General features: G+C 32.5%; 1 protein-coding gene across 2 annotated transcripts in view; it reads left to right on the top strand.

Moving 5' to 3' along the window:
* The window catches only part of LOC145329099 (uncharacterized), a 264,242-nt gene that overhangs the window by 209,980 nt on the left and 39,565 nt on the right, over positions 1-14,697 (top strand). For both annotated transcript variants that reach the window (XM_080173132.1, XM_080173133.1), the window contains 4 exons: positions 745-874; positions 1,297-1,450; positions 3,965-4,045; positions 11,857-11,948. In XM_080173132.1, the coding sequence (XP_080029258.1) occupies positions 745-874; positions 1,297-1,450; positions 3,965-4,045; positions 11,857-11,948 (457 nt within the window). The remainder of the gene's footprint in view (positions 1-744; positions 875-1,296; positions 1,451-3,964; positions 4,046-11,856; positions 11,949-14,697) is intronic.

The following is a 14,697-nucleotide window of genomic DNA, read 5'->3' as shown; positions in this document are numbered from 1 at the left end:
ACTCCTGCGTTTGTCCTTGGACCTTACCTTCTAAAACATTCATATGCATTTATGTAACGAATAAGTCTAAAGAAAATAAATCTTTTGTGCTTCGCAATTATTACTTTTTTCATCCTTGTTTAGTTTTTAATATTATATGTTTGGTTTTGTTTTAGTTAAAATATGTGAATCATCATTTAATAAAAACTATTCTAACAAAGCAATTAAATCGTTTTGTTAAAAATACCTTTTTTTCATAATTCTTTGTTTTTATACAGCGGACAAATAAAGATTTAAGACTTGAGTATTCTATTAAGTTGTTATGCTAGTTGCTCTAGACCTCAAAGTGTGTCCGTCAGTCTGTCTATATGAGAAAATATGATTTACTACGCCTCCTGGCCAATTAATTTCTAAGTACATTTTAACTTGAGTCTATATATCCATCCATATATTCTATAGAGGAAATAAAGCTCTTAATGGTGCCTATATAAAAATGACGTCATACAATACAAATGACCAATAATAGTCCAATACACGGACTAAATTACTAATGGCAGGCCAGTAAATATTTTAATTGGCTAATGGTAGGACAGTATGACGTCATTATTTTTTTTTGCACTAAAAAAAGCTTCAAACGAATACGAAATACGTAAAAAGATCGCATGAAAATTATATATTTCTTACAAGATTCCTATAGATTTTCTTTTTTGCTGATAATTTAAATAAGTTTTGAACGAATGTGGATTAACATTTAATTTTGTTCAGGATGATGAAAAGTCAGAGTCAAGAAAATCGTCCGGGTCAAGTCTGGCAGGCCTGGGCCCTCACCAGGTGGCACCTGGAGCCGCCAGGTCACCTGGCAACCAGTCCGCATCCAGCCAGCAAGCAAGTCCAGGTAAAAAAATTATTCTATAATCTTTTAAGTAAATTAGTTAATCTTGTTCTAAATGAAGATTTTTTGTCAAAATTAGTAAGTAGTCATAATGACGGAATTAATTTTTCAGCAGTGACCGCTTTTTATTTAATACATATAGCCACTTAAACTATTAGAATTTAATGTCGTATCCACCTTACTGGTAAAATTAGGTCCGGGGTTTTAAAAAAAAAATTGCGTGCTTCACGCAAAAACTTACCAGTCTGGGGGCGCTCTTTGACTTTATTGATTTTGCAGGAGGTTGAGCATATAGGGGGTGTATATACCCCCCTGAAAACAAAATAACAATCCCTGATTTGGGGGTAATGGTGGTGTCAAAATAGACCTGACACAGTGAAAATTCTCCAAAAATGGTTTAATTAATTTTAACTTTTTAAATGCAGGAAGTGCAGCCCACCAGCTGGGAGCCATATTCGAGGGTAGCGAGTTGGGCGGGGACCACAGGACCAGGCGGAGGATGCTATCATCTTCAGAGGACCTTCAGGATAAGGATGTGCTCATGGATAGGATCATCAAGCTAGAGAATGAGACCATTAGGTGGGTTCATTGGTAGAAAAATAGATAGAAATTTAGCTGGAGAGATAGAGTGTCTTTAAGCTATGTAGATAGATTTTAAGCTGTATAGATAGCTTTATGCTAGAAAGATAGTTTTTTGCTAGACGTGTAGCTTTTTGTTAGCTACTTTGATATTTAGCTTTGTTGCTATATGAAAACGGATAGCTTTTTAGCTAGATTGATATTTTTTTATAAATAGATAGCTTTTAGCTAGATGGATAGCTTTGTAGGTAGTTAGATAGTTTTTAGCTAGATAGATAGCCTTTTTTTATAAAAACAGACATCGTAGTAAAGATGAAAATAGATAGATATATAATATTAGGTAGGTATACTTGAAGACATACACATAGATAAACTGAAAAAATAATAAAGAATTGTTAAATCTTGAAGATACAAAATAAAGAGGGAAAATTGCAATTAACAATTATCTAACATGTATTTAGTGTTGTATGGCTTACTTACCTTTATATGTGTATGTGTTTATGTTCTTTTTCAAAAATAAACAAACATTTTCTTAATTTTTAAAAGCGAAGCTTTTCTATAATTAGGGTCGGTCCGTACGTCCGTCTGTACGTCCGAGATAGATAGCTTTTATTCGTTAATTTAGGCAGGTTAGAATTGTCCTATCGATTTCAAACTTTGAATGATGATTCCTGTAGTAGTAAGGTACGAGTTAGAAAGCATAGCAACTCTATAATCATTACCATAATGTCCATACGTCCATTTTAAACATGTTGATTTTTCTACTTTTTAACAACAAATTTTTATGTGATCTAATTTTCCGTTTGATCTGATTTTTGGTATATTGATTCCTGGGACAACACAGAACAATAGTATAAGTGAAGCAACTCTATAATCAAGTCCTAAAAATGTAAGTATGTCCATAAACATTATCCTATATCAAGCTGTTTTTCAACAAATTTACTTACAATATTGCTTTGAATCATTCGATACTTTTATATTCTGATTATTCAGTTCAGACACTATACAAGTGTTAATGTCCGTTTGTCCTACCGTTTCAGTGCTTCGCTTTTAAGGATGTTGTCATCCTTGTTGCATTTATATTTGAATTTAAACAGTAACATGGAAATATGAATAGATATTTATCGCATCGTATTATAGTTAGTTTTCCGTGGATATTAAAATGAAAAATTATAGGATTAAAACCAGTTCTGTTAGCACAGGCTGCCGGCCCCTTGTGCAAAATTGATACTAATTTTATGATTTTTGTTCTAACATTCGTGGAAAATTGTCTGTATTACGTTGCTATATATATATTTCAGTATGGCTGAGAACCGGTTAAAATGCAACGGATATTAATCGGTTTCGTAGCCATACTAGAAAAATAAAAATATCTTAAATATCAAACATTATTGCTTTGTTACAGAATTAAACTCCTTGATACTTTTTTAGCCAACTTACATCTACTTTAATCCGTAAAAAATAGCATCAGACTTAAACATTTATATAATTATATTTTGCAGATTTTCTAAAATATTTAAAATACATATGAGAAGCAGAATAGTATGTACTTATTTAATGAAATATTTCAAAATTTGCATTAAATATGTAAATAAATTAAGAGATACAGTGTAAAAATAAGAGTATTTATATTTGTACAAAAGTACTGTTCTAACAACAGGATAATACTGCAGTGTACTCCATTGGCATAGACCTGCCTGGTCTCAAGGTTTACATCCCCTGTGTACGCCTCTGTTTAAATAGGAATAGGTTGAGAAGCTTATAGTGCCTATAAAAATGACGTCATTCAATACAAATAACCTATATATTCTGGCCTATCATTAGTGTTTTGTATTGTATGACGCATTTTTAAAAGCGAAGCTTTTCTATAATTAGGGTCGGTCCGTACGTCCGTCCGTCCGTCCGTCCGTCCGAGATAGATAGCTTTTATTCGTTAATTTAGGCATGTTAGAATTGTCCTATCGATTTCAAACTTTGCATGATGATTCCTGTAGTAGTTGGGTACGATTTAGAAAGCGTAGCAACTCTATAATCATTACCAGAATGTCCGTACGTCCATTTTAAACATGTTGATTTTTCTACTTTTTTAACAACAAATTTTCAAGTGTTCTAATTATCCGTTTGATCTGATTTTTGGTATATTGATTCCTGGGACAACAAAGAACAATATTATAAGCGAAGCAACTCTATAATCAAGTCCAAAAATGTAAGTATGTCCATAAACATTATCCTGCTTCAAGCAGTTTTTCAACATATTTACTTACAATTTTGCTCCGACTCTTATACTTTTAAATTCTGATTATTCAGTTTAGATACTATACAAGTGTTAATGTCTGTTTGTCCTACCGTTTCAGTGCTTCGCTTTTATGGATGTTGTCATCCTTGTTTTATAGGCACTATTATCTGTTTCAATCAGTTTCTCGCTCATAAATAGGAAATAAATTTTAACCAGATTAAGGGAAGGAATTTGCGTGATGACAAAAATTAGCAAATTATTGAAATTCTATTTTTCAGATCGCGAAGTCAAGTTGTTCGTTTGGAAGGAGAGATAGCGAGGGTTTCAAGGCAGAAAGAAATGTTAGAAGATCAATTAAGGTAACACATTAAAGGATAGAAAGACAGATAGATTTCAACTTTGTTTTTGTTTAGAAAATATAGGTATAGTTATATATTGCATCGTATTATAGACAGCTTATTGCGGATTGTAAATCTATCGGGACAGACAAAACTATTAAAATCATATGATTTGATTTGATTATTTGTGTGCGATACAATAAATGATTTTTCAGTATGACTCAGAGCTGTTTCTAATCCAGCGGATATTACTCGGCTTCGAACGAACCCATACTGGAAATTAAATTATGAATTTGAGGGGAGGGATAAAATAAAATTCAACTAAATATTTTGGAAAATTTTAAAGTGGAAAGTAAATAAAGTTACTTTAACTAATTTGCATCCATTTTTTCAGCCGTTCGAAAATAGTATTCGCAAACAGGTAAAAATGAAGAAAAATACAGATAATTAAATTATCTGCAACTGTTAAATATTTCACAGTTAAAAATTCAACCTCCATCATAAATACTAATTAAACATTCAAGTTCATTTTTAGTAGCAAAGCTACTGTATTATTCTAACATCCTGACAATAAATGTATAAGTATAGATGTCTAACCGCGGCAACTATCTGGTTCCAGTGGTGGTGACCTTTCTCGTCTGTTAGCAAATTGCTATCTTCCCTTTTGTAGCCTCTTGGCTGTGTTAATATTTCCTATGCTATTAGCTGATATTCAAAGAAATAATTGAACGTCGGCCACTCTTTTCTTTTGCTTTAATATCCTGACTAATAGATGAGCATCCAGTTTATACCGTTATGTCTGTTAGTGTGCCATTAACGATGTTGGACGGCATTGGATTTGGTTGTATACTCAACTTATATTCAAGATATATGGCAATATTTTTCCTAAGATTTTTAAAAATATTTTAGTCTATATGTTTTTTTCGGCTTTAGTGATATTATAGTTATTGATACGCTGCTTTTGGAAGTTGCTATTCTTGTAAAAATATAACTTATTCCACCAAGTTCATTATAAAATAAATTATTATAACATTAAAAGCTGAAAATGCACTTAGAAAATTATAAAGTAAATAGCACAAAAAATATGCTTAAGGATAGATTTAGAACAAGAATAAGTTTGTCCTAATTAACAACAGCTTCTTCTAAATTTATTCATAGAAAATTTTTTTTCGCAGGACCCAAATAGAGGTTTACCTACTTTTTTTCATTCGTTCAAAACTTCAATAGGGCCAATAAAACGTTTACCTGAAATTCTTTAAAGAAATAGTCTAGTCGTTTTTGGATATTCGTACAAACTTTTAACGATTATAAAGAATAGGATGAAGTAGTAATATGATTTTTTAAAATCCAACCTAGGGACAAAAAAAGATAATTATAAAGCAGCTACGCTACTAAAAAGTTCCACCATCTGTATTAATATAATCGTCACGCAATTTTTCTGATTAAAAGTTATTCTCTATGTTTATACTTTGTCACCAAAACTTGTTGATTTTTTTACAAACATGTTAAATGACACAGTCTTTCTGTGAAACCTTTCTTCTTTAAATACACTAGCGTCTGCGCCCCCTTGCATCTTTGGGCTCTGTATTAAATGTGCAGAAAGCTGAGGGGGTTAGAAAAATAGCTTAAAATAACCCCATCACTTAAATTTAAAAATGAAATAGCATAAATCCATCAGAGCCTATGTGAAGCTAACCTAAAATTGAGAACCTAATCGATTTAGTAGTTACTGAGATCTTAAGTTTTTGACAAAAAAATTATATAATAGAATTAAGAATAATTGATTTTCTTTTTAAAAAATGCGCAACTTTGTGGGAGCACTAAAAATAAAAAGTGATTATAATTTGGTATAAACTAAACACGAAAATTTGTCCTTAAATTGTTTAGTCATTATGATATTATAAATAAAAATATATAAAGAATTTTCTTTACGTGCTTATGTCATGTTTTATAGACTAAAGAATAGTAAAATTTCATATTTCTAAATGTAGGAAAGTATTTTAAATGTTTAAACTGTTGATTTAGGCAAAAGATTAAAGTATAAAAGTAAAAAGGGGAAGGGGATAAATAACTATATGTCCCCACCCCTTGGACCCTGTGCCGACTTTCAATTGGGTCTTTGAATATCAGCCAATAACGTCGTAAATATTAACAAAGCAAAGTCGCTACTAAAGAGCAGAAAGCAGTTTGCTAGCAGACGAAAAAGGTCCCCAGGTAAAGGGGCCAGGTAGTTTTCTGAGTTGAATTACTGAGTAGCTGATTTTTTAAAATCATCTTTTTTGTGTATGGTTGTTGTCATCCTTGTTTTATTTGTGCTAGTCTGTGTGAAATTTTATGTAAAGGTCTTTATGTGTGTATGTTTTTGTGTGTGTGAGTGTTTGTATATGTGTGTGTGTATGTTTATTATATGAAAAAAAAAGTTAGTCTAATTGGAGTTTGACACTTTATATGTATACTAGCGGCTTCGCCCCTAGCCTCTAGGGGCTTTGCCCAAGAGGTGATAAAAAAAAATTATTGCGAGAGACCATAAAGGACCATGGAAACTCCTTCAAAAAAAAAAAAAAAAAAAAAAAAAAAAATGGGGGGGGATTTTTTGGTTTTTGGGGGGGTTGGGGGTGTCCCACCCCCCGAGAAAATAGCTTAAAACCACCACAGGACCAATAGGTAGATACCCTGAAGAGTAGAATCCGATCGGTTCAGTGGTTACCGAGATCTTAAGGGACAGACAGACAGACGGACGGACAGACGGTCAGACGGACAGACGGACAGACAGACATCGTTCTACTTTGTATTATAGATAGGCAGAAGGTGACTACAAAAATAATTTTAAATCATTTCAAGACCTAAATATCAAATTAGAATGGCCTGAAACCATTACTAGACCTATTTTAAGATTCTCTCAAAGAGAGAACGTAATCGGTTCAGTAGTTATTGTGATCTTAAGCTTCAGACAACAAATCCTTAATCTATAATACAAAGTAGCTTGATGTCTGTCCGTCTGTCCGTCTGTCCGTCTGTCCGTCTGTCCGTCTGTCTGTCTGTCTGTCCCTTAAGATCTCGGTAACCACTGAACCGATTGGATTCTACTCTTCAGGGTATATTTCTATTGGTCCTGTGGTGGTTTTAAGCTATTTTCTTGGGGGGTGGGACACCCCCAACCCCCCCAAAAACAAAAAAATCTCCCCCCCATTTTTTTTTTTTTTTTTTTTTTTTTTGCTGAAGATTTCCTAGGTTCTTTAGGTTTTGTAGAAGATTTCCTAGGTTCTTTAGGTTTTGTAGAAGATTTCCTTGGTCCTTTAACGAATTTCGCCTTATTTTTTTTAATCACCTCTTGGGGCAAAGCCCCTAGAGGCTAGGGGCGAAGCCGCTAGTAGAGTATATAGGACTAGTGGCTAGGGGACTCTATCTCCGAAGGGGTAAGGAGGTGGAAGACAAATAGCCTAAAACTATCCCGAGATCTATGTGAGGCGTTACTGTAAAGGAGGACCATATCGGTTCAGCGGTTAGCAAGATCCTTCTCTACTGACAAAAAAATTATAACTGGTAGGAGGGGGAAAAGTCGACCTCATCCCATTTCAAATTTGAGTTTAAAAAGAGTTAAAAAATATTTTTGGAGGGAGGGGGGTAAAGACACCCTCTCCAAAAATAGTTTAAAACCTTCCCAGGACCTATAAGAAGCTTCACAGTAACAGAGAACAATATCGGTTTAGCAGTTAGCGAGATCCCTCAGGACAGACAAAAAACGCTTACTACTTTATATAATAGGATGAGAATAAAGGACTGCATCCATACAAATCTGTCAAATTTAAATTCAGTCTTTTTTTGTTTACTTGTTGTTTGGTGTAGGAAAAGTAGAAAAATAGCCCAAAACCATAATGGTACCTATTAGAAGCTTCCATAAAAGATCCCAATCTGTTTATTAGTTATTAAAATCTTCAGTTTTAGAAGAAAAATAAATTTGTACTTTACATAATAGGATATACAAATTTATACTAATTTGTTACATATTCTTTGTTTTGCTTAAACGGTAGTACACTTATGATCAAACGGGACAGAGGCTATAACGTGTTTTCAAAAATTAATGTGAGATTTTTATAAAAGTAATATCCTAATATATCAAATCCACACCCTTTTTCCATCTCCCCCCTAGGTAACTAAGTAAAAAGGTATTTTTACTCCTCCCCCCCCCTCTCCCTCAAATGAAATTTAATTGAAAAACATGAATTTCTTCTGAATTTATAGTACAATAACTTTCTGTCATTGTTATCCATAAAGAAAATAATATAATATTTTAAAGGATTTAAGATTTGGTTTTGCTTGCATAAAAGTTGTTGCGGCTAAAAAAACACTATTGCGCTACTGCGTTTGCGGCTTTTAATTAGCCTGCAGCAAAGCGCGACTGCAGATGCCGAGCCCTGAATAAAAGTATCATATTACATAACTTGGCTTGGAATAATAAGATTTAAAACTATTTTACCGCTTGCTTAATCAAATTTCTTACAAAATATAATCAAAGGACTTTAAACAATGAAGGGAATTATAAAAATAGCTTAACAGGTTTTCAAGAAAACTATTATTATGAAAGATGTTTCTAAATTTAAATTTAAGAGCTAAATTTCTCCTAGTTCTAAAGTCATAAAAAATAGGTCGTTGGTTAAACTTTAAAGAAAAAAAATTAAGATTAAATGAGGTTTATTGACAATATTTGACTACATAATATATGTGTTTAGATTTTGTGTAAACTCCCATTACATTATAAATTAAACAATGGTGAGCTTTGCCAACCAAATAAAAACAAAAAATCCTCCAGTGATCTAATCACAGTGTCCGTACAATGTGTACACAAAAATTATCAAAAATCTGTAAAATTTTATGGAGGCGGTTAATTTGGAGTAGTAAATATTTCTTAGTTTTTGGGAGGGTGATGAGTTTTTATCTCATGTAAAAGAGTGTTTAAGACAAAGGTTGTGCAATCAAAGAGTCAGTTGTCTGTTATATGAAAAGAGTCTAAATAGACTTAGCCCTGATGTAGGAATAAAGTATTAGAATAAAAATATTTTTGAATTTTTCAGATTTTAAAATTTAATATTTTCTATAAAGTAAAAATAAGAATAAAATAGACCTAAAAGGGTTTAGAAGATAGAATTAATTCAAATGTATTGACACCAGTCTATTCCTAGCAATGAAAACTAACCAAGTGTAAAATGATTAGTAAGTTGAAAAAATAGAGAGAAAGAGATATAACAAGGATGAAATTGGTCTCAAAGTTAAAATGAATAGCATTTAAATTTCAAATGCACGTAACTGACTCTGTCATCATATAGAATTTAGAGGTTTTTTTGTCTGAAACTTAAGATTTCAGTAACTGTTGAACCAATTGCGGTCTTTATATTAAATAAACTTTACAAAGGTCCAGGGAAGGTTATTGGCTATATTTTAAACCCCTTCCCACTCCTTCAATACTCAGCTCCTAATTGCTAGGGGAGCAGCCTCTAGTCGTTACACATAAAAGTGGATCTTAGGTCTAAAATATGGGGAAAATATTGCTCAAAAAGGGTTCCAGAAGTTTGTAAAGATGTCATAAAAGGGTAGAAAGAGATTAATGATAACAAAGGTTGAAAAATGATAAAATAAAACAAAGAATAGTTATTTCTCGCATCGTATTATAAACGGCTTTCCGCGGATATAAAATGTACAATTATAAGATTAAAACCAGTTTTTAAGCCCCGGGTGCCGAAGACACGAGCCAAAAAAACTGGTTTCAATCTTATGATTGTACATTTTTATATTCGTAGAAAGCTGGATATAATACGATGCTAGACATAGTTTTTTCGTATGGATGAGAACCGGTTCCTATCCACCGGATTCGAATGAATATAAATATTCAAAACAAAGTTACAGACAGAATAACCAAGCTGTTTAGAACATTTTTTGTGTGATTTAAAACAACAAATAAAAAAGGAGAAACATAAAGGTGAAAAAAGGAGAGAGAGATGGATATAAATAAATCAAGACGCAAAAGACACAAAGCATGAAAATTTAGACAGCTTTGAAAATAAAAAATTAAAGGATTACATTGCAGCACAGCTGCAGTATCATTATGGCCTGTCCGTTAGTGACAATTATTTTAAAGATTCTTATTCATAAGTAAGTTTAAGAATAAGTTTTTTTCGTGACATTTTTTTAAAAAATACAAATATTATTTACATGTTGCTTGCTATTCATGGATATAATTGTCCTTGTCATGGGTTGTTATTAAAAATACATAAAAATGCATTTTTTAAACCATAAACTTTTATATGCAATTTTATATCTAATTAAATTATAATTAATTTGGGAACATGACACTAAATTTCAAGTCGTTAATTTTTAAAAATAAAAATTATATGTCTTTTTAGAGCGACCTTGTTTTTTTAAGGCGGTAACAGGTATGATAATATCCAAAATGCTACATGTTACTAATATTTATATTACAATTATTTTCATGTAGTTTCAACTCTTTTCTTTAGGATTTGAAAATTTTTGTGACACCATTTGTGGTTAAATGACTTTCTTTTTGTAGTATTTCATTTTTTTGTCTGACGCCCTGTGTGTGATATCTGAAGTTTTTAATGTGACACCCTGTTTGTAGTAGTTGAGAAAGAGTATTCAGAAATTGGCAATGCGTTGACCATTATATAGTGTAATTAATCCTAATTAAGGAATAATTAAAGCCAGCTCACACACACACACAGACAGCCCTCTCACACACACACAAACACACATACACACACATAGCTATATGCTTTGCTAAGCTTGTTGGTTAATTTACATTATGCATGTTCGTGTTTTGACAATCAAGCCAATTTTTCAAATAAATTTTTCAGTCAATTTTTAAAACTGTTTAAACATAGTTTAAATGAACGAAAAATTATTTTTGCATTTGTATAAAACTGAATTGGTCAGAAGAAGGAGCAAAAATTTGTTATTTAAGCGACATTGAATAAACCTACGTGTTAGCACGGTATGTGGTGCTCTATGTATGCCTTTTTATTTATTTTTATAGTAGCGAAACATAATATATAAAATATGTTTTAAAGAATTAAATATTAATTAGAATTATCAAAAATTAGCACAGAAATAACAACTGTATTGATTTTCATATACCTAATAATCTGTATTTTAAAAATCCACCTTAAACATAGAAATTCATTTAAAGTTAGGACGCAAGGACATACTTTTCTAAAATAATTCTATAATAGGTGCGCTTATTTGATAAACAAAACAAAAAAATAAACAAACTCTTGTTTGCATTTTTTAAGCGCGCCTTTTTTGAGTTGAGCAAAACATAAAATTTGAAATAGCAACAAAGACTGATAAATCTTCTGGAATTAACAAAAAATTGTTGATTATAAAACTGTAGTTTTATATATTATAGACAAATATATATAAATGATTTATCAACAAATTATAAAATACATTTTTTAGAAAGTTTGTATTCTTATAACTATTATCTATCCTATTATATAAAGTAGAAAGTTCTCAAAAGTTTATTTTGTCTGTACCTTAAGATTTCAATATCTTCTTAACTGATTAACATCTCCGTTTTATGGAAACTTCATGTTGGTCTCAGGACTACCTAATTTTTACTTTTAAGTCTTAGGACGGTTTTAGGCTATTTTTCTGATTTTCCTACTACTTTGAATACAAAGTATTTTGATGCTATGGGCTATAGTAGACTCTAAAACAGTACAAAGTTACTTAATTTAGTAGATGCCCTATGGCTAGATATAATCAACCATCTTCAATGGCAGCCTAGTAAATTATATTATTAATATGGTTTTTATTTTCAGAAATGCTGGTTTGAAAGACAAGGACGACCATTCTTTGAGAGCAAATTCAGAGGGTCCTGGAGGAATTATACATTCTGTTCAGATACTTACAGGTAAATAGATAGATAGATAGATAGATATTAGATAGATAGACAGAAATATCTAATTCTGAGGAACCTGGAGGAATTATACATTTTGTTCAGATACTTACAGGTAAATAGATAGATAGACAGACAGAGCTAATTCTGAGGGTCCTGGGGGAATTATACATTCTGTTCAGATACTTACAGGTAAATAGATAGATAGACAGACAGAGCTAATTCTGAGGGTCCTGGGGGAATTATACATTCTGTTCAGATACTTACAGGTAAATAGATAGATAGATAGATACTTACAGGTAAATAGATAGATAGATTGATAGATAGACAGACAGAGCTAATTCTGAGGGTCCTGGGGGAATTATACATTCAGTTCAGATACTTACAGGTAAATAGATAGATAGACAGACAGAGCTAATTCTGAGGGTCCTGGGGGAATTATACATTCTGTTCAGATACTTACAGGTAAATAGATAGATAGATAGATACTTACAGGTAAATAGATAGATAGATTGATAGATAGACAGACAGAGCTAATTCAGAGGATCTTGGGGGAATTATACATTCTGTTCAGATACTTACAGGTAAATATATAGATAGATAGATAGATAGATAGACAGAGCTAATTCTGAGGGTCCTGGGGGAATTATACATTCTGTTCAGATACTTACAGGTAAATAGATAGATAGATAGATAGACAGACAGACAGAGCTAATTCTGAGGGTCCTGGGGGAATTATACATTCTGTTCAGATACTTACAGGTAAATAGATAGATAGATAGATAGACAGACAGAGCTAATTCTGAGGGACCTGGAGGAATTATACATTCTGTTCAGATACTTACAGGTAAATAGATAGATAGACAGAAAGATAGATAGATAGACAGACAGAGCTAATTCTGAGGGACCTGGGAAAATTATACATTCTGTTCAGATACTTACAGGTAAATAGATAGATTGACAGACAGATAGATAGATAGACAGACAGAGCTAATTCTGAGGGACCTGGGAAAATTATACATTCTGTTCAGATACTTACAGGTAAATAGATAGATAGATAGATAGACAGACAGAGCTAATTCAGAGGGTCCTGGAGGAATTATACATTCTGTTCAGATACTTACAGGTAAATAGATAGATAGATAGATAGACAGACAGAGCTAATTCAGAGGGTCCTGGGGGAATTATACATTCTGTTCAGATACTTACAGGTAAATAGATAGATAGATGGATATACAGACAGAGTTACTTCAGAGGGTCCTGGGGGAATTATACATTCTGTTCAGATACTTACAGGTAAATAGATAGATAGATAGATAGACAGAAAGAGCAAATTCTGAGGGTCCTGGGGGAATTATACATTCTGTTCAGATACTTACAGGTAAATAGATATATAGATAGATAGACAGACAGACAGAGCTAATTCTGAGGGTCCTGGGGGAATTATACATTCTGTTCAGATACTTACAGGTAAATTGATAGATAGACAGACAGATAGATAGACAGACAGACAGATCTAATTCTTAGGGACCTGGGGGAATTATACATTCTGTTCAGATACTTACAGGTAAATAGATAGATAGACAGGCAGATCTAATTCAGAGGGACCTGGAGGAATTATACATTCTGTTCAGATACTTACAGGTAAATAGAGAGATAGATAGATAGACAGACATAGCTAATTCTGAGGGTCCTGGGGGAATTATACATTCTGTTCAGATACTTACAGGTAAATAGATAGATAGATAGATATACAGACAGAGCTAATTCAGAGGGTCCTGGAGGAATTATACATTCTGTTCAGATACTTACAGGTAAATAGATAGATTGACAGACAGATAGATATACAGACAGAGCTAATTCTGAGGGTCCTGGGGGGAATTATACATTCTGTTCAGATACTTACAGGTAAATTGATAGATAGATAGAAAGACAGACAGACAGACAGATAGACAGACAGGCAGATCTAATTCTGAGGGTCCTGGGGGAATTATATATTCTGTTCAGATACTTACAGGTAAATAGATAGATAGATAGATAGACAGAAAGAGCAAATTCAGAGGGACCTGGAGGAATTATACATTCTGTTCAGATACTTACAGGTAAATAGATAGATAGATAGATAGACAGAAAGAGCAAATTCAGAGGGACCTGGGGGAATTATACATTCTGTTCAGATACTTACAGGTAAATAGATAGATAGATAGATAGACAGAAAGAGCAAATTCAGAGGGACCTGGAGGAATTATACATTCTGTTCAGATACTTACAGGTAAATAGATAGACAGATAGACAGAGCTAATTCAGAGGGTCCTGGGGGAATTATACATTCTGTTCAGATACTTACAGGTAAATAGATAGATAGATAGACAGACAGAGCTAATTCATAGGGTCCTGGGGGAATTATACATTCTGTTCAGATACTTACAGGTAAATAGATAGATAGATAGATAGATAGACAGACAGAGCTAATTCATAGGGTCCTGGGGGAATTATACATTCTGTTCAGATACTTACAGGTAAATAGATAGATAGATAGATAGACAGAAAGAGCAAATTCAGAGGGTCCTGGGGGAATTATACATTCTGTTCAGATACTTACAGGTAAATAGATAGATAGATAGATAGACAGAAAGAGCAAATTCAGAGGGACCTGGAGGAATTATACATTCTGTTCAGATACTTACAGGTAAATAGATAGACAGATAGACAGAGCTAATTCAGAGGGTCCTGGGGGAATTATACATTCTGTTCAGATACTTAC

Source organism: Acartia tonsa, chromosome 9 (assembly GCF_053477335.1).
Source record: "Acartia tonsa isolate MP-2025a chromosome 9, ASM5347733v1, whole genome shotgun sequence".
NCBI classification, from domain to species: Eukaryota; Metazoa; Arthropoda; class Copepoda; order Calanoida; family Acartiidae; genus Acartia; species Acartia tonsa.
The sequence above is the reverse complement of the archived record's forward strand: the minus strand, read 5'-3'. Positions and strand labels throughout refer to the sequence as shown.